At 43.5% G+C, this 20624-nt stretch overlaps 2 protein-coding genes across 13 annotated transcripts in view; one reads left to right on the top strand and one right to left on the bottom strand.

Annotated features, from left to right (window-relative positions):
* Window positions 1-5406, bottom strand: part of PRIMPOL (primase and DNA directed polymerase) — a 50934-nt gene extending 45528 nt beyond the window's left edge. For 4 of the 7 annotated variants that reach the window (XM_060406946.1, XM_060406944.1, XM_042241348.2 and 1 more), the window contains exons 1-2: window positions 5229-5406; window positions 4974-5120 (exon numbers count right to left, since the gene is read on the bottom strand). The gene's annotated coding sequence lies outside the window, so the exon portion shown is untranslated. The remainder of the gene's footprint in view (window positions 1-4973; window positions 5121-5228) is intronic. The other 3 variants (XM_042241350.2, XM_027962722.3, XM_004021691.6) reach the window with 1 other exon arrangement.
* Window positions 5407-5705: 299 nt separating this feature from the next.
* The window catches only part of CASP3 (caspase 3), a 28622-nt gene continuing 13703 nt past the window's right edge, over window positions 5706-20624 (top strand). For 2 of the 6 annotated variants that reach the window (XM_060406953.1, XM_015104559.3), the window contains exons 1-3: window positions 5706-5751; window positions 17947-18015; window positions 19433-19557. In XM_060406953.1, coding sequence (XP_060262936.1) covers window positions 17963-18015; window positions 19433-19557 — 178 coding nt within the window. In that variant the 5' untranslated portion in view covers window positions 5706-5751; window positions 17947-17962. Of the gene's footprint in view, window positions 5752-7619; window positions 9183-14865; window positions 15006-17946; window positions 18016-19432; window positions 19558-20624 lie in introns of all 6 variants that reach the window. The other 4 variants (XM_060406950.1, XM_060406952.1, XM_060406949.1 and 1 more) reach the window with 4 other exon arrangements.

Below are 20624 nucleotides of genomic sequence, written 5' to 3'. Positions count from 1 at the left end.
ATTACAATACTGGCTAGTTTTGGTTTGGGATGTATGGTAATCATAAGCATGGTTTTAGAAAAGACCCCATGGACTTTAGCCCACCAGGCTCCTCTGTTCATGGAATTCTCCAGGCAAGAATACTGAAGTTGGGAGGCTCCTTCTCCAGGGGATATTCCCGACCCAGGGTTCGAACCCCGGTCTCCTACGCTTCAGGCAGATTCTTTACCATCTGAGCCACCAGGGAAGCCCCAAATCAATCTTCATCTCTGTTAATTTAATAACTGTATTTTCATGATTAGTAAATTGAAATGATTGCATTTTAACCCCTTTATTAATGACATATGTTTTTGTTTGAATACAAAGCTTCCATGTTAGCCATACCAAGGTAAGAGAGTCCAGCAATACTTTGCCAATTTGGGATGGATTATGGTTTACTTACACAGGAAAAAGGAATTTTAGAAGAGGGGAAAAGCTGCTAGTGTAAAGAAAAAAATAGGGACAAATTCTCTGGCATTCCTCCCATCAAGGGCTGCCAGCTAAGACCACTCCCGTATAGACTCTGGCCTTGGCCTTGTGACCGGTTTCAGCCAAGGTCACATCGACAAATGTGAAGCGAGTAGAGGTTTAATAAGTGATTTTGCATGGGATTTGGCGATCCTGGAGTCCTGCTCTGAGAACCTCACGCTATAGCTCAAGCCTCACAGAGTTTTTTCCTGGTACCAAGGTACCCCAGCTATTAGCCAGTACCACTAACTATCAGATATGGGAGTTAAGCCATCTTAAACCATCACCTGAACTCAATGCTTGAGTAAGCCTAAGTGAGTTCAGGTGAAAGATCCAAAGAACTGCCCAAAAAATTGTTTTTAAACCCAGCAAGCTTTGGCCTAGTTTTTACCAAAAAATAGAAATAACTAATAGTTTCCTTCTTCACTAGTTTCAACTAGGTTGTAATTTATGCATGCAGAAAACAGATATATTTGTTTCTCTTAAGTGACACAGTATCATATACTAAAGTATTTGAAGGCAAAATCCCCATGTTCCTTTGGCAACACATATCTAGGACTTTGTTTATTATGTTGATAAACGTACTCTTGAATGCTAGCAGAAAATTTTACAACAACGTAAACTCACGAGCAAATGACATATTTTCTGGAAGGAAAAACACAATCACCCTAGAAGATTGAGAGGGTAGGAATAATATGACATTGTCAGGAAAAAAAAAAAAATGTACGTTATCCACAGATTTCAAATTTGACTCAGACTAAGAAATTTCATTCTCTGAGTTAGATTCAATCCACATGAAAATTACAAACCAAGAAACAGAAATGAAATTCCATCAACATAAATTTCATAACACATATGCCTAGGAAAGGAATACAATTTCATTGAAGAGATGGGGCAATTTTTAATACAACTGTGTTAATTTTTCAATGTCAGTGCTGCTGCTCCTTACTGCTAGATAGATTCTGAGTATTACTTTAATCTGCTTCACACATGGATAAAAGTCTCCTCCATTTCAACAGCTAGGAGACCACTAGTCTCCTAGGTGAGAACTGACTTTATGAAACTAACCTTTAATAACATCCACCAATTACATAATGAAGAAAATAAACTACAGAATCCAATCAGATGTGAACTGACTACTGTCTAACAAATAACTGGCTAGAAATAACCACATTGATGTTCACACTTAACAGTATCAGGAAAAATTTTTTCTGGTTTTGTAAAAATGACCACAGAAGTATATATGAAAGTCAGGGTCACAACAGAAAACCAATTTAACACGTAGTAGACTGAGGAAACCATACATGTCAACAGAAAAAGAGAGAGAGACGTTCAAAATACGTCATGCCCTCTTGTTCTTTGCAGTTTTAAAATTGTAGCAGCTGGGTCGAAAGACAACTGGATCTTAGACCATTCAAGCAGCAGGGGTGAATGACGAAAGCAGAGGAAGTGGAGAACAGGAACGCATCTGGCATTCTGGTTTTGGACTGTCATATTCCTTATCCCTACACCCTGGGAGAATACATCACCACGTTAGAAGCGCTTTTCACTCCTGGTGGGGAAAGTATTATTATTGTGTATATATAATTAAACATGAAAACCCCTTTTCACATAGGGACCATAACTATTTTTGTAACCATTTCCAAGCCCCAAAGAAAAATATTTGTTGTATTTTAAAACAGCAGGCTTGAGAGGTCTTTTATTTCCTAGGTTTGCACAGAAAAGATTGTTTAACCATTCTGGATACCAATTTTATAACTAAAGGTAGTCAGGCTGGAAGAAGGCTGGCTGAGTATTTTTAGAGTAACTGCAGTGAGAGAGAGGGCAGTGAGAACGGGGGTGTAGAGATAACTCAGAAAGCCAACCTAAGTAGCCTTGGTTTCCCTAGGATTATGGCTAGACTTGCTCATCTGTTGATACTTTACCACCTGGACAGTTGGTACATGCTTCATGATTACTGGCTTCCATGCTAGTGGTAAGGAATCTGCCTGCATTGCAGGAGAAGACGGTTGGATCCCTGGGTTGGGAAGATACACTGAAGAAGGGCATGACAATGCACTCCAGTATTCTTGCCTGGAAAATCCATGGACAGAGGAGCCTGGTAGGCTAGCCTGTGGGACCGCAGAGAGTCAGACCTGACTGAGCACACACACACCAGAAGAGCTGAAGCCTGACTCCCAAGGTTCTCTCCAGCCCAGTTCTCCTAGTTTCTTTTTTGTCTAATCACAGTTCAGTTCAGTTCAGTTGCTCAGTCGTGTCCGACTCTTTGCGACCCCATGAATTGCAGCACTCCAGGCCTCCCTGTCCATCACCAGCTCCCGGAGTTCACTCAGACTCACGTTCATCGAGTCCGTGATGCCATCCAGCTATCTCATCCTCTGTTGTCCCCTTCTCCTCCTGCCCCCAATCCCTCCCAGCATCAGAGTCTTTTCCAATGAGTCAACTCTTCGAATGAGGTGGCCAAAGTACTGGAGTTTCAGCTTTAGCATCATTCCTTCCAAAGGAATCCCAGGGCTGATCTCCTTCAGAATCAATTTCTATTCCCCACTACAACTTCTCCGTCTGTCCTGAGAATAGTTTCAAAAGTATTTTGTGTTTTCCGATATATATGTTCAAGTTCTAATATTTGGCAATGTTTTCTTAATATCATTCCTTTTAGGGCCTCTTGTAATATATTTATACTATTTCTCCCACTGCTAAAGTATTCATAATAATGTGACTAAAACTTCATTTACAGTAATTCAGTTTATTTCCCAAATGAAATATACTCTTTACATAATTTAGTATACTAATTGACTTTTTCTTTTTTTCCCCCTTCCTTCAATCATTTTGTCTATGCTTGAACAGAGTAACTCAAATTTAAATTTCCCAAAAGTCTCCTGTAAGGAAGAAAACATTCAGTGATTCAGAAAATCAGAATTTTTCTGATTCTTTCACCCTTCTACCCTGCTCACAGGATTTCCCAACCAAACAGCCTAATTCTGCCAGACTAACCACCCTTAAAACCATTTTCAGTAGCCAAGACATGGAAGTAACCTGAATGTCCATCAACAGAGGAATGGATAAAGACATGTGGTATACATATACAATGAAATATTATTCAGCCATAAAAAAGAGTGAAATAATGCCATTTACAGCATCAGGGATGAATCTAGAAATTATCAAACTAAATGAAGTCAGACACAGAAAGACAAATATCCTACCAGATCACTCATATGTGGAATCTTAAGTATTTTTTTAAAATGATACAAGTGAACTTATTTACAAAACAGACAGATATTGCAAACAAGCTTATGGTTCAGTTCAGTCGCTCAGTTGTGCCCAACTCTTTGGGACCCCATGAATCGTAGCACACCGGACCTCCTTGTCCATCACCAACTCCCGGAGTTTACTCAAACTCATGTCCATCGAGTCGGTGATGCCATCCAGCCATCTCAAAGGGGAAATGTGGCGGGAGTGGGAGGAATAAATCAGGAGCTTGGGATTAACACATATACACTATACAGATGACAGACAACCAACAAGGACCTTCTGAGTAGCACAGGGAACTCTATTCAATATTCTTATATGAGAAAAAAAAATCTGAAAAAGAATGATATATGCATAACTGAATCACTCTTGCTGTACACCTGAAATTATCACTGTAACTCAACTATACTCCAATTAAAAAAATTTTTAAGGACTATTTACATAACTTTTCCACAATTAATCACTCATTAATGATTCAGAGCATCACTAAATGCACACTCAAGTTTACCTCAGTAAGTCCAAACTCTTCAAAATCTGGCCGGAAACCACTGCCCATTTGATGTCTTATTATTCAGCCTTCTCACCAAATGAACCATAATGACCACTGCCTGCAAGATCTGGCCCACTCCTGCACATTTCCCTCAGCTGGAGTGCCGCCCACCTTCCCCCAAAGTCTTTCCCCTGGAGGCCCAGATCAAGTTCGGACAGCTGGGAGGCACCTTTATAAAAAGAAATCTCAAAATTGAGAAGACACTGCCAGCTGTTTTCCTCTAAAGTTTCTCTAAGTAAATTAGTGCAATCTACACAAAAGCCCCTCCTACTGCTTTAACTGGAGCATCGTTTGATAAGCAAGTTTAGCACAGGAAGCGACCTGAGCCTCTTTATGGGGTGATGGGACTGGTTAAAAGAAGCTAGCCCACTAGTTATCTCTTACAAATAACTGCATGCCAACCACTGTTCACGTTGGGAGTAGGTCCTAGTCTTCAGTTTTATGCAGCAACAAAGGGACTGCCAAACACTGGTCTTCTCTCAATCTGGGAGGCATACAGGCTTTATTCCTAGGATCTGAGTTGCATAACCCTTACCAAGAGCAAACCAACCTTTTTAACCTTTTAAAGCCTAGGTGCGAACTGTTATTCCTACCTCCAGGGGTTGTTGAAAAGACATTACCACAATGTTAGAGCACAGATAAGCACTGAAGGAATGGTAGCCATAACACAGAACGAAGTAAATAATACCTGGTGGCTCAGATGAAAAAGAATCCGCCTGCAATGAGGGAGACCTGGGTTCGATCCGTGACTCGGGAAGATCCCCTGGAGGAGAGCATGGCAACCCGCTCCAGGATTCCCACCTGGAGAATCCCGTGGACAGAAGAGCCTGGCGGGCTAGTGGGGGAAGGGGCAGTGAGAATGGGCGGGAAGAGACGGTTTGCCCTCCCGGAAGGCCCGCTGGTAACGTCTTGCTCTCTACCCAGGGGTCCGGCCTCCGTTTACCTCCAAAACTTTCGCGGGGGGCGGAACCCGTGGCTCCTCTGCGGCTGGCTGGACACGAGCTCTGCCTCCGGGGCGGGACGGAATCTTCAAACCGAGCGCGGGAACTGGGCAGGAGCAGGAAGTAGGGGAGCGCACGGGCCTCTAAGGAGGTGGCGTCCTAGAGCAGAACCGGGACCACAACCAAGCAACAGCCGGGAACGGCTTACGCACCGTCGCCGGGACGCTGGAGCTCGCTCGACCCGTGAGACGGCAGAGTTGTCGTGCGGGGCGGGGTCTGTGAGGGGGCGGGGTTCCGGTGGGGCCGGGCCTTGAGGAGGCGGGGTTCAAGGGCGGGCGGGGCGCGGGGAGGGGCGAGTCGGGGTCTGATGGACGTGTCGGGGCTGAACTGAGCCCTCAAAGCAGAGGGGCGGGTGGTGGGCGGGGCCAGGGGCGGGGCCTGCTCTGAGGATCAACTCTGAGCGCGGCTGCGGCGGAAGCAGACCAGGAGTGGAATCCAGCAGAGCTGCAACGTTGTGGCTGAACGGTGAGTGATGCCGTCGCGCCGTCAGTCCTGGACTGGTTCCCTCCACCACCACCCCCTGCCCCCAAGCCCAGCGCCTGCCCTGGGGACCTGCAACGGCCTGCAGCTACCCCGAGGAGGAGACAGGATGCAGGCACGATCCGGCGGCGGATCCTTTGTTTTGCCACGACAGCGAGGGCGGGAACGAGCGCTGAAGCCCGCAGATGCAGAGACACGGGGCTTGGGGGGGGGGGGGGGACTGGAGGCCGGGCCGGGGGACGGTGATCCGGCTGCAGGAGCCGAGCCCCGGGGGACCGAGAATGAGCCGAGGATAGAGGCTGGATCGGGGGGTGGCGGGAGACCGGCCAGACAGCCGGAGGCTGGGGAGCGGAGACCTGGCGGCAGACGCCGAGCCCGGGGGACAGGTGGCCTGGCCGAGAATGGGGGGAAGGGGGGAGGGTCGGGAGACCCGGTCGGAACGCTGAAGCCTGGTAGCAGGAGGCTTGACCCTGGTGGCTGAGCTGGGGGAGGAGAGGCGCGGGAAGGCCAGGCGGGAGCGCCGAGGCTGAGTGGTAGAGGTGGGACTCGGGAGAGGGAGGCAGAGGAAATCGCAGGCTGAAATTTGAATAGGAAAGGTGGTGAGGAAGAGTGAGGAAGATGAGCGCGGTGGGTAGATGGCCTGAGGGCAGGAGCCTGGCTGGCGCTGTTTCCGAGGCTTTGGCCCTCGGGGCTTATCCTCCCGTTTCAGGCGAGGATTTGGCCTCTGCTGCCTTTGTCTAGAATTTTTTTTTTCAGGTTGAAATGGTGTGACTCTGCTTTTCAAAGAGGTGATTTCAAGTGTATGCGTGGTCAGTCGCTCAATCGTGTCCAACTCTTTGCGACCCCATGGACTGTATAGCCCGCCAGGCTTCTCGATCTAGGGCATTCTCCAGGCAAGAATACTGGAGTGGGTTGCCATTTCCTCCTCCAAGGGATCTTCCCTACCCAGGGATGGAAGCTGCCTCTTCTGCATTGGCAGGCGGATTCTTTACCACTTAGCCACCTGGGAAGTCCCAGTTTCAAGTATTAAACTCCTGTTCATTTTCAGACCTGAAGGCTTACATGAATCCTTCTAGCTCGTGCTGATGACTATTTTTCCTGGCCCAAATCCCTTAGGCTGTGATACTCCCACATCTCCTACATCGCAGGCTCTTTAAACGTCTGAATCACTTAAGGAAGCCTATGTGAAATCCCCTCAGCCCAAGTTGAATAAGAGTTCCTTAGTCACTCTTGTTTCCAGTGGGTCTGCTGTCAAACCTTACTTCCCAAGGCAGCAGCCTCCTTCCCAGTTCTCAGGATGTGGCTCCCATGCCAAAAACTAGGAACCAACCTTCTCAGCTAACTCTCCCAGCTCCTCCAGTTAGCGGCCAAGCCTCTTAGACCTCCTGAGATCCAGTGGATTTAGCCTTTTCTCTCCATCTCAGATTCAAGCCACCCTAGATGGACAGGGAGGCCTGGCGTGCTGTGATTCATGGGGTCGCAAAGAATCGGACAGGGCTGAGCGACTGAACTGAATTGACTGAAGCGCTCAGCTGGCTATAGGAGCCTCCTCACTGGCCTCCATTATGTCCCTGTCCTCTGCCCTTCTCCAGTCGCTGAGGAATCTTACAGAATAAAAATCCAGAAAGCTGTTCCTTTGCCCGAAGGATAAATCCAGCCCCTTAACAGTTAACAAAGTCAAGCACAGGTTGGCTCCTTGGTCCACTCTGCTGCCTTATCTGTCACAGCCATGCTGATCTCAACAGCAACTATCCTCTTCCTCTAACAGTCTTGCATTCCCTCTCTCTTCCCATCACTACACCTTTCCTTGAGAAACTCCTGTTGATGCTTATGTTCTGATTCAACATTTCAAGGTTGCTGCTGCTGCTGCTAAGTCGCCTCAGTCGTGCCCGACTCTGTGCGACCCCATAGATGACAGCCCACCAGACTCCCCCATCCCTGGGATTCTCCAGGCAAGAATACTGGAGTGGGTTGCCATTTCCTTCTCCAATGCATAAAAGTGAAAAGTGAAAGGGAAGTTGCTCAGTCGTGTCCGACTCTTAGCGACCCCATGGACTGCAGCCCACCAGACTCCTCCATCCATTGGATTTTCCAGGCAAGAGTACTGGGGTGGGGTGCCATTGGTTAAGTCTTATCTATTTTGTATTCCTTTTGCATCCGCCTGGTCCTGAGAGGAAAAAGAGTCATATCCTTTGCAGGTGCTTTTTACATTCTCCTCTATTAGCTCCTAAGCAAATTCCACACGGAACTCTGGCCTGTCATCTTGTTCCTTGTCTTTCTTCATCTCCAGGGCCTGGTACAAATGAATGCCAATACTACAATATTATGCTTTTTTTTTTTTTTTAATAATTATGCCCTATCTAGAAAAAAATAAATGTATTTTAAGGTTACTTAGCAAATTATAATTAAATGATGCATACTAGAAAGGAATGGTAGAGGTGAAATACAGGATTTGCTCTGACAGTGTGTATATGCGGGATGGTGCTGAGCAAGCTGCATAGACCTGCCTGTGTCAAAATGCACTCTGCCACTTTGAATATATTAGAGTTACGAGATCTCTGAGAATGAAATGTAAAAGCTTAAACCATCCCTACCCCAACCTGCTGTTTGAGATTTGGTTTTGCTTTGCTCTTTTGCAATGAAGGCTTTTGAAGGTTAAAATGTGTTTTAATGAATGAAGGAATGAACAGTAAGTTGGAGTGTAGCAATAAAACCTGTTCCCAGTAAGAAAGAAGAGAAACATTATATCTAGCTACGTCAGATTTGCTTTCACAATCCTGAAAAAAGAGGCCTAGCCTCCTTGCATTTTAAGAGACTGCAATCTGATAGAGGCAATTATAATTGATTTTAAGAGACTGACGTCTGATAGAGGCAGTTACAATGCTTCCTCACTGTTTTGCTTTCACACCTAATTTAACACAACCTCCTACTCCTTCAGCCCCTTGTGATGCTGAAAACCAGTCTTTCTGTGAATGGCATTAGGTCAGTTCTGGTGCCTAGTATGAGTTCTTTAGGCTCTGCCTCAAAGATGGAAGCACTGGTGTTTGGATCTACGAGATGTAGAGTGCTTAGACTGTTAGCTACTGTTGTGCACACTTGTAACAAATCCAAATAAAATGGAGGGGGATAGGGACTTGGCTGTCATAGAACCTGAGGCCACTTCCCAAAGGCAACACTTTCCTAGTTCATCCATAAATCAGGCAGCAGTTAATATACATACTTAGGAGGGTTATTATGGGGATAAAATGAGATAATGTCTGTGACAATGCTCTGTAAATCTCTATGTAATGTTATTAATTCTCCACCTATTTTGTTCTTCAAATTGTTTTTAGAGTATCTGCATTAGAGTAGAGTAAGACAAAGTTCCCCTGGTGGCTCAGTGGTAAAGCATCCACGTCCCAGTGCAGGAGATACAGGTTAGTTCCCTGGAGGAGGAAATGGCAGCCCACTGCAGTATTCTTGCCTGGACAATCCCATGGACAGAGGAGCCTGACTGGCTACAATCCGCAAAGTCGCAGAGAGTCAGACACAGCTGAGCACACGACGAAGTTCTCTCTTTTGTACTGTACATCGGCACCTGTCTCGTTGAGCCACTTTTGAATATAGTGAGCTTCGGGGCAGGTCACACACAGGGATAGATCTTATTCTCCATTACTTCAAACACTCAGGGTTTATGACACCCCCACACAGTTGGTGTTCAGTCAGTTGTTCCAGCACAAATGAATAAACACTACTGACCCTGGCTTTTCGCAGTTTCAGACTTTCTTTGGCAGGTGGTTGTAAAACTGAATTGTTTCTACAAAGGATTGATTTTCAATGGGAGGAAGGAGGTCTTAGAAGTTATCTGTAATTTTTATAAAAGGCATCCCAGAGCCTTCATTCAAGGTTTATTTCATAATACTTAGGTCGGCAAGGACTTCGCGTTTCTTCTTCTGCCCCGTCAGGGATACCATCTTAGGATGGCATCAGGTGAGGGGACGCAGGCTCTTGGCGCTCAGTAAGCATTGTGTCCGCTCTGGCTTGTGGCTTCGAGTAGTGGGGAGCCCTCCTGTCCGTCTCCCTGGTGGTGTGGGCCTTGCCAGAGAAAAGGAAAGAATGGTTTTGTTCGTGTGGTGCAACGGAACTAAGTTTCTTCTGTATTTAATTTTACTTGCCATGTGTGAAATTCCTCCTTTATTACAAAATAAATATTAACAATCTGACTTCACCAGGCCAAATGACGGTATCCAGTTTGGTGATTCTTCCCAAAGAAATGCAGGGACGAGTTAGGAAATTATTTCAGTAAAAGCTCTAGGACGTCACAGCAGAAATCTCCACTTATCCAAACTATTGTGAAAAAAAGAAAATCTTGTTTCTCTTTCACTTACCAAATCTAGAAACATGACTGCTTTTGAGATTTTTGTCCTCTCTCAATTCAGTTCAGTCGCTCAGTCATGGTCCAGCTCTTTGCAACCCCATGGACTGCAGCATGCAAGGCCTCCCTGTCCATCACCAACTCCCGGAGTTTACTCAAACTCATGTCCATTGAGTCGGTGATGCCATCCAACCATCTTATCCTCTGTCATCCCCTTCTCCTCCTGCCTTCAGTCTTTCCCAGCATCACGGTCTTTTCAAATGAGTCAGTTCTTTGCATCAGGTGGCCAAAGCATTGGAGTTTCAGCTTCAGCATCAGTCCTTCATCATTTGTCCTCTCTAGTTGGTAATAAATGTAACCCTGATGTTTTTCAAGTTCCTTGGCCAAAGTACCGGCCACCTATCTTGCCTCTAGGATCTGTAACCATATGTGGAACCATTGTACATGAAGGGACATGCGCATATGTGGATTTTGGTATGGGGGCAGCAAGGGTGGAGTGGGGAATGAAGGGGAGGTGGGTATCCTGGAATGAATCCTCCACATACACTGAAGAAGGACTAAATAATCTCCCCAGAAATCATAGTGAAAAGTCTTCACCTTTCCTTTAGAGACAAGCAGAGATATAGAAAAAACTGCTCGATGCTTAACAGGAAAGTTACTCCTATTTTGTAATTTTACTTTTAGAAGTAAATTACCCAGTGGCCCCCCAAACACCATAACCATCATTCCTGTTTTCTTCATGAATTAGAGAAAGTGTACTTTACACTATTTCATTGTCCCTGCAGTCAGTTTATATCATGTTATTTATGCTTTCTGTCTCAGTATTTCTAGGTCATGGATTTGTTTCCTTCCTTGAAATTAGTAATAGCATTACTCCTAGGTAGTAGTAACATGGAGAAGTGAGGGAAGCTGACAGATCCTAGTTAGGACAGAGTCCTAAGTTACTTATCTGCTGTAAGCCTCAGTCGGCTGAACTATGAAAAATGGAAATCACTATGCCTCAAAGCATTGTTGGAAGGACCTTTAGCTTTCGAATCATCTGGCTCTTAGATAGCTTCATTGGCAAGTGTTTAATGGATCTAGGAATTCAGAGGCTTGATTATAAGAGCCAGGTTCCAGGCTCCCACCTAATAGCAACTGGTCTACCTTAGAACCCCCTAGGACCCAAAATGTGTTCAGAAATTTATCATGAGCACCCTGAACTGATGGGAAGAATTATATACTCAGTACAGTAAGAAGCAGTTAGTGTTAAGTCCATTGGTATGCTGCAATGTATTTTTAAGCCCCTATTGTGTATTTTTCCTATTTATGTTTGGTCAAATGACAGTGTTCTAAGAATTGAAACTCCTTGTCATCATACAGGCCATTTTTCCCCCTTGGGGGATAATTTTTTTTATCCTTCTGAGATGAGATCACCACACCTAGAATAACTTATATTCAGCCAGGCATTCGTTAATGGAGATGAGGTCATACTGAGTTTAACCCTTTTGGTTCTGCAGAAACCAAAGCGCTGCTCCCAAGAGTGTGGATTAGATGCTTTCATGTGGGAAAAACAGATGGTGACAGGCAGAAAGCAAATGTCTGATGCAGTGAGGATTTTACTTACCATTATATAAATTTTCAATGTCTGAATAATAAAGGGAACAAAATAATACATTATAATATTTGTTCCTGAGAAGTCCTTAACAAATAGAAAAATCCTATTCTAAGAGAATTCAGGTGGTTTTTTTTTTTCCTTTCAGCCATAAAATACCTTATTGAAACAAAATTGTCTCTGATGTCTAATTTTGGAAATTATCAATTACAGTTACTTATATTAAGGATAATCTAGCTGAAACTTTTTTAACTTTTAAGAATAATTTGGTTAAAGAAAGTTGATTAAATGTATGAAAAGGAAGTTATTACTTGAAAGTCACCTTATATTTAGATGAAATCTTAACCATGGTGTAAACCAAGAAGCCAAACACAGTTGACCCTTGAACAACAGAGAGGACTCTCCCCACAGTTGAAAATCTGAGTGTATAATTTATAGCAGGCACTTCGTATCCACAGTTCCATGTCCGTGGATTTCAGCCAACCTTGGATGGTGTAATGCTGTAGATTTGCTATTTAAAAAAATCCGCGTGTAAGTGGACCTGTCCCATTCAAACCCCAGTTGTTCAAGAGACAGCTGTATTTTAAAACTCTGGAAAGCTGGCTGCTATGTAAATCTAAACCTCCTATTATCAGTCACAAGGATAGAATCACTTTATTCCCAGAGCTTTATTGATGGCAAGAAATAAAAAATTGTTAGAAGTTAGTGTTTCAGTCCAATAATCACTCTTTGCAGAAGTATTTGATAAAAAGACCTTAAGGCCTTGATCACTGATGGAACATAGCAGCATTTAGGGGTTCCTGAATATATACAGTATACCCCACACTTGGCAAACTTACTCAAAGGGCCAGTTTGAGGCAAAACCCTGGAGCCAGAAAGACACTGGCAGGAGCTCTGGGTTCCCCTTCAGAAATTATCTTTATTAAGTCTTATTTTCCATTCCACTGTGTTTTCACTCCAGATTTTCCACAAGCTGGCTGGAAAGTCTTGAAATATAGATAATACTGTTTTCTCATGGATCACAATATAATATGAATAAACCACTTGTTATGTATCTGCCTACGTTTCCACAATTACTAGCTACCCTGTACTGTTCTCTCAATTAATCAGATTAACCAAAGCTTTATTTTTCAACTATGGGTAGATAATTATTTTGACATGCACTGAGGCAAGTTGGCCTCCGTATTTGTGGTTCGAGGAAGTTTGAGATTTCTCTGTACCTAATAATACATGTTTATTGTACGTATGGAAGAAAAAGAGAAAGACAGACTGGGGTGTGATCCACAGCAGTCAAGGAAGTGTTTTTGCTTTCAGAAGAGTGCATGTTTTTGCATGTTCAGCTGCTCAGTCATGTTCAGCTCTTTGTGATCCTTTTGGACTGTAACCTCTCAGGTTTCTCTGTCCATGGGATTTTCATACGTAACATACCCTTATTATTGCTTTCGAAACAGGGCTGAGAGCTGAAATTGGCTAGCACAGTACTGGTTGATACAGTCCACCACTGTTGAAAGATATATTTTATAAAATAATCTGTGTTACTATTTCCTAACTTTTAAAAAGATGTTACAGAAAAAAAATACAAAAACATTGAAGAGTAATTAAGTTGCCAGTAATCCCATCACCCAGAGATAGTTACTGTTAATAAACAGGTTAAAAGGTAAAGATGCTATATAACCAGTGTATTGGCTACATCGAGGCTTCACTGTTTCTCTGTCCAAATTTTCAATATTTTGATGAGTAGTGCATATGCCTCCCCTTCTCTCCTCTCCCTAATCTCTAGATTAGGGTTACTAGAGGAAGTAGGACCATCGAGAGGTTTTGCTTTAAACTGTGTTGAGCTGGAAATGTTTGCTTCCTTAGGCTGCATTCTTAGCAGTATAAGTCTCCTAGAGCACACTTTAAGGCTTCTGTTGAGACATGGCGAGACATGTTATCAACATGTTCTCAGGAGGTAATACCAACTTGTGTCCCTTCCACTCATGGCTGGGCACGCCTGTCTCATACACCTGTGCTAGATGTATGCATGGTTAGTTTTTGTATTACGTGGTAAAATGCATTTATTTATTGGGGATTTTTGTCTCTGTTTTCTAACGAGAGAGCAAGTGGATGTGATCATACGAGGAGTGCCTCATCCTTGCATCCAGGTTACCAGCCTTCATTCTTCGTGCCACAGTTTGTCCTCCTTGCACAACAATGGATGAGTCTTTCAGTTCAGTTCAGTTCAGTCGCTCAGTCGTGTCTGACTCTTTGCGACCCCATGAATTGCAGCACGGCAGGCCTCCCTGTCGAGCCTTTACTTGTTGTTTGTTTAGTTGCCACGTCGTGTCCAACTCTTTGTGACCCCATGGACTGCAGCACACCAGGCATCCCTGTCCTTCACTATCTCCCAGAGTTTGCCCAAACTCATGGCCATTAAGTTGGTGATGCCATCCAACCATCTCATCCTCTGTCATCCCCTTCTCCTCCTGCCTTCAGTCTCTCCCAGCATCAGGGTCATTTCCAATGAGTCGGCTTTTTGCATCAGGTGGCCAAAGGATTAGAACTTCAGCCTCAGCATCAGTCCTTTCAAAGACTATTTAGGACTGATTTCCTTTAGGATGGACTGGTTGGATCACCTGCAGTCTAAGGGACTCTTGAGAGTCTTCTCCAACACCACAGTTCAAAAGCATCAATTCTTTGGTGCTCAGCTTTCTTTATAGTCCAACTCTCACATCCGTACATGACTACTGGAAATAGCTTTGACTAGACGGACCTTTGTCAGCAAAGTGATGTCTCTGCTTTTTAATATGCTGTCCAGGATTGTCATAGGTGTTCTTGTTCTTACCTGAGGCCAATACCTCTCTCTCCATATGTGAACTAGATTCACAGACTCTCTCATTCATTCAAGAACTTTGTTCTTTTTCTCCTATTGCCTTATTAATTTCTCACTTTCTATGGATGATTCTCATCAGCATAAAAGCATGCCTAAGATGGCTCGTCTTTAAAACCAAGCCAAACAAGAAGTGTCCTCTAGTCCTGCTCTCACTTCAGCTATCATCCCCTCTCCTTGCCCCTTCACAGTAAAACTATGTTGACTTACTCATGTTGTGTTTATTCATTTTCTCTTTTCCCATTGTCTCCTCAACCCACTGCTGCTGCTGCTGCTGCTAAGTCGCTTCAGTCGTGTCCGACTCTGTGCGACCCCATAGACGGCAGCCCACCAGGCTCCCCCGTCCCTGGGATTCTGCAGGCAAGAACACTGGAGTGCCCACTGCAGCAACATTAATCCTTTTAAAGTATAATTTTCAAAAGGTATAAAATTGGATGCTGTGTAAATATAGAATACATGTCAAATATCTTATTCAATTAACTGATAATAGAACTAGTAGGATAAGACCAGTTCAAAGGAGACTTTAAACAACAAACATAGATATAAATGGTTGGAAACAATGAAATGAATTTGTTAGTAGAAGGGAAACTGGTTAGTATCCTGTAGAACAATAAAGTGTTATTTGAGAGGGTCATCTTTTCTGCAAGTTGCAAATTAGTTATATCATTTCAAGACAAAATTTATTTTCACTGCTGTCAGTAAGAGTTATTTGCATGGCTTCCCTTTCCTGTGACTTAACTTCCTACAAGTTGTAAAATAGCCTAGTCAGGGAGTCAGTCAAAAGAGGACGCCCTGTACAAATGAACTTATCTACAGAACAGAGATGGAGTTACAGATGTAGAAAATGAAACTTAAACGGTTACCAGGGGGTAAAGGGCGGGGGCGAGAGGGATAAATTAGGAGATAGGGATTGACATACACACACTGGGTGTGTGCTTAGTCTCTCAGCCGCTTCCGACCCTTTGCAACCCTTTGGAATGTAGCCCACCAGGCTCCTCTGTCCATAGGAATTTTCAGGCAAGAATACTGGACTGGGTTGCCATTTCCTCCTGCAGGAGATATTCCTGACCCAGGGATCAAACCCACGTCTCTTGTGTCTGCTGCATTGCAGGTGGATTCTTTACCCACTGAGCCATTGGGGAGACCCTATATACACACTACTATATATAAAATATGTATATATTTGAAGTCCCTCAGTCGTGTCCGACTCTTTGTGACCCCATGGACACCAGGCTCCTCTGTCCATGGGATTTTCTAGGCAAGAGTACTGGAATGGGTTGCCATGTCCTTCTCCAGAGAATCTTCCTGACCCAGGGATCGAACACAGGTCTCCCGCATTGTGGACAGATGCTTTACCGTCTGAGCCGCCAGGGAAGTCATATATAAAATAGATAACTAATAAGGCCCTACAATATAGCACAGGGAACTCTACTTAATATTCTGTAATAACCTATATGGGAAAAGAATCTAAAAAAGAGTGGATATATGTATAATTGATTCTCTTTGCTGTAGCACAACACTGTAAACCACTTATACTCAAATAAAAAAAAAGTTTAATCTTTAAAAAAAAAAAAACCTATAAAATCAGATAATCCCTGAGCTTTCTCTGACGATTATGCCCAGCATCACCCTGCTGCTGGGAAAGATTGAGGGCAGGAGGAAAAGGGTACAACAGAGGATGAGATGGTTGGATGGCATCACTGACTTAATGGACGTGGGTTTGGGTGTATTCTGGGAGTTGGTGATGGACAGGGAGGCCTGGCGTACTGCGGTTCATGGGGTCGCAAAGAGTTGGACACGACTGAGCGACTGAACTGAACTGAACCCGAAGATAATATCCAGTAATTTCTTTTGCCTATTTCCAAGTCTTGGACAATTTTTCCTGACAATCTCTACTGTCCCCATAACTTTCTTGCCTAAGCTAATGGTCTTCTGTTCCCATCTGAACTGAACTTTTAGCGAGATTTGTAATGATCAAATGCTCATTGGAAGACTTCTGCACACTTTGGTACACCCCAGTTACCTGATGTCCTCTCATTTCTTATACCTCTCTTGAGTCTCTTGCTGGCCGTACTTCCTCTAGTAACCCTTTCATTGTCAGAGTGCCCCAGTATGTCTCCAGCCTTGATCTCTCTCTGAGTTCCAGACTCTTAATTACCTATATCCACTGTTCAACTCTAGTCCTAGACTCCCTCCCTAGGAGGGAGTCCTGTGGATGGGGTGTGTATTCTTTTAAGATTTCTGATTCTAGCATAAGAGTAAGGTTAAAAGTTCTGTTTAGGTTGGAGTTTTGAGATAGGCAGGGCTTCTAGAGGCTGGAGAAAGGTTGTTGTCCCTGTTTTTCTATATTCTTTATTTAAGGAGGCAGATTAATGGTCATAGGAAGTACCTTTTGCTTTTGGAAAACCAGAGAAGATCTGGCAGAACTCCAGACAAATAGTGCGGGACTGGCTTCTCCCAAGGCAGCCAGGGGAAGAGGGAAGAAGAAGACCACCATCATTAGCTCTGTGGCTGCGGACAAAGTCATTTCATCACTAAGGGCTGGATTTCCTGGCTTTTGGGGTTGTTGGGAAGATAAAAGATAAGATGCCTAGCACAGCACCTGCTGTGTAATAAACGGTCAGTAAGTGGTAGCTGCTTTGACTAGAAGGACTCATTCACTGTGCAAGGTAAACAGAATTACCTGATGGGAGAATGGAAGCAGGAACTGTAGTTTTTACTTCCAGGTTTCGTCAAGCCAGTCGACCACCTTAAATGAGAAAGTAGGGTTTTCGTGTCTAGTTTAAGAGTAAAAGTTTTGTGGAGGTTTGGAACTTCTGGCACCAAATCTCTTGGGAATCTAAGCATCATAAAATTGTGTTATGTGAGGCAGAATCTCTTGGGAATCTAAGCATCATAAAATTGTGTTATGTGAGGCATACCATTGCTATGGGAAGTTTTCAGGTTTTGTCTTAACTGTGTTGAACTGGAAGACAGTTTTTAACCAATGACGGGATCTGTTGCAGTAGAAATGAGCTGCGATCTGTATCTTGATCTAGGGGAGCAGCCAAATGTAAAACTGTATCAGGCCGCACACTTCTTATCTGTGCTCTGCATGCATTTCGTAACTCAATTAAAAAGGAAAGAGAGAAAAGGGCTACATTGTGTGCACCTTTATAAAAGACTGTTGTTCTCAGGTTTGACTCAAACAAGCCTTGCATGACAGGGATGAAGCTGGGGGGCGGGGGGGGGTGACGGTACTACTGATGTGAAAATGTCCGTATAGCGCGTTTATTTAGATAAATAATCATTGGCATAATTAATATAATGCTGTGATCTTAGAATGACTGCTTTTGATTAACATCTATTTTCTTTATATTCTAGTAAATAAAAAGTATCCATGGAGAACACTGAAAATTCAGTGGATTCAAAATCCATTAAAACTTCAGAGACGTGAGTATTTAAAAGGAATCTCATACCAGCAAGGAGGGTGGGTGTGTGTAGTATGATACAGCAAACTCGGAGGAAGCAGAAAGAATTGGGGCTTTCAAACCAGAGAGGCCCAGATGACTTCTTACCTCACGTGACAGCTGTGTGACTGTACACATGTTAAATTGTCCTCTCTGAGTCTCCTTAAAATAAAACTTAGATAGAATACGGGGAGGTTGAGGGGTGCCTGACCTGTGGTTGGAGACCCCTCTCTGGTAGCGGGATGACCCAGGAGAGGCAGATGCACCTTCTTGAATCTCTGCAGGATAAGAGGTTTGTGTTTTGGGGTGTTTTTTTTTGGTCTCCTGTTTATGAGTTTTAAGGCTAAGGTAAAATGCAAGTTCTCAGTCTGGGGAAGAATTGCCTGGTTATAGATTATATTTCCCCCTTTTTTGTTTCCTTCCCAGTCTTCATTTTTGGAATATTCTGTTTATTAATACTTCAATAGATGGAGAAAGGAAAAAGATAAAACTCAAAACACTCTTAATTTAATCCGTGTCTGTTATTATCCCTTTGGGATCTCTTGCGGTACATTTAATTCTAAACGTTTCTTCTTGAGGTATAGTATTATTGTTCTGGACCACCTAGGGAATTATATTAATTTTAGTACTAAACAGTACTGTTACAGCAGAGCTATTACTAGATTACTAATAAAGATTTTTGCAGTATTTGTTTAGCAAAAGAATTTGCCTAAAAATTAAACTATTGAAATGCAATGTCATCTTAGAGGTGAGATTGGTGTTCCTCTTTTGTCTTTTTAAAAACCCTTTTAAAGTGATTTACACATTTTGCTACCTTTTCCTATGATACAGAATATAATTTACTACTTTAGTCTTTTTCCAACAATTTTTTTAAAAATTGCATATAATGTGAAATACTCCTAGGCTGAGTGTATGGGGTACATGAACAATAGGTATCAGTGTTTCGTTGTTGTTTCCTGATTCCTGGTTAGGTCAGGGGTCAGGCTTGTAGACTGTTCTGATCAAGTTTTATTGAAAAATAGCCACCCCCGTTTATTTACATACTGTCCAGGGCCACTTCCACCAGCTGGATGAAGTGGCTAAGTATAAAATGTATTTAATGAAATTTTAATAAAATGTAAAGGAAAACAATATAAAGCATGAACCCTGTAGTCCGACAGATGCTTTCAGTCTTGTGTCTTACACGGTCTGCGTAACTGTTAGCCTCATCGTAATCACTTCCTTATCTGTGAAGTGGGTTTTTGTGAAATTTTAGGGAGGAGAAGCCTGTTGCATACAACCTGGCACATTACATTCAACACATGTTAACTGTTCTTACGTGTTAGAGAAGTCTCTGTTCATGTGAAGAGCAGCATGTGGTCACTTCTCTCTTTGTAAACTGTTGTCTGATTTACAAACAGAACGATCTTACACGGAAGCAAATCAGTGGACTCCGGAATATCCTTGGAAGAGAGTTACAAAATGGATTATCCTGAAATGGGTTTATGTATAATAATTAATAATAAGAACTTCCACGAAAATACTGGTATGTGTCGTGATAGTTTTTAAACCTTTACAAGTATTTGTACCATTTATATTTGGTATAGTATAAAAAAACAGAATTCATGTTATTAGTTAATAAAGTAATGACATAGAATAGCCATGAAGTAAAAACAGAGCCAGGATCCTACGAATCCTTCAACAGGAACTCTTAAACCTTCTTTGTATGATCAAAATCTCCCTCTTCTATCTGAACGTTGACCTCTTCTGCCCTGACTTCTCTCTTTTTTTTTTTTTTTCTTTTTTAATTTTTCTTTTTGGCTGTGCTGTGTCTTCATTGGTGCATCAGGGCTTTCTCTAGTTGCAGCTAGCGGGGGCTACTCTAGTTGCAGAGCACGAGCCGTAGAGCGTGCGGCCTTCAGTAGTTACGGCCCACGGGGCTTAGCTGCCCCGTGACATGTGGGATCTTTTCCAACCAGGGACTGAACCCATGTTCCCTGCACAAGCAGGCAGATCCTTAGCCACTAGACCACTGGGGGTGGGGGGTGAAGAAAATGGCAGCCCACTCCAGGATTCTTGCCTAGAGAATTCCCTGAACAGAGGAGCCTGGAGGGCTGCCGTCCATAGGATCGCACAGAGTCGGACACGACTGAAGCAACTTAGCATGCAAGCATGCATTGGAGAAGGAAATAGCAACCCACTCCAGGATTCTTGCCTGGAGAATCCCAGGGATGGAAGAGCCTGGTGGCCTGTTGTCTGTGGGGTCTCACAGAGTCGGACACGACTGAAGCAACTTAGCAGCAGCAGTCCACCGGGGAAGTCCCAGGCCTGACTTCTGTGTAACCCTTGCTTCTTTATCTTCCTGCTCCCTCTTTCATGTTAATGGAAAGATCTCACCAAATAGTAAGGAGAAGTATTTTTCCTTTCCAGGAACTGCGTGAGGCACCTCACAGAAATCTTATTTAATTCTTCTAGCAACCGTGAAAGTAACCGCCATTCGTTACTGAAAGGTGAAGAGTCCTTGCACAGAGTCCCACAGACAATTTAGTAGCTGGGCCTCTCGGCCTTGGTGTGCCCGACCCCCAGCCCGAGCTGGGAATCCACCCCTGTATC

This window comes from Ovis aries, chromosome 26 (genome assembly GCF_016772045.2).
Source record: "Ovis aries strain OAR_USU_Benz2616 breed Rambouillet chromosome 26, ARS-UI_Ramb_v3.0, whole genome shotgun sequence".
Taxonomy (NCBI): Eukaryota; Metazoa; Chordata; class Mammalia; order Artiodactyla; family Bovidae; genus Ovis; species Ovis aries.
Note: the sequence above shows the minus strand (reverse complement) of the source record. Positions and strands in the feature narration are given on the sequence as shown.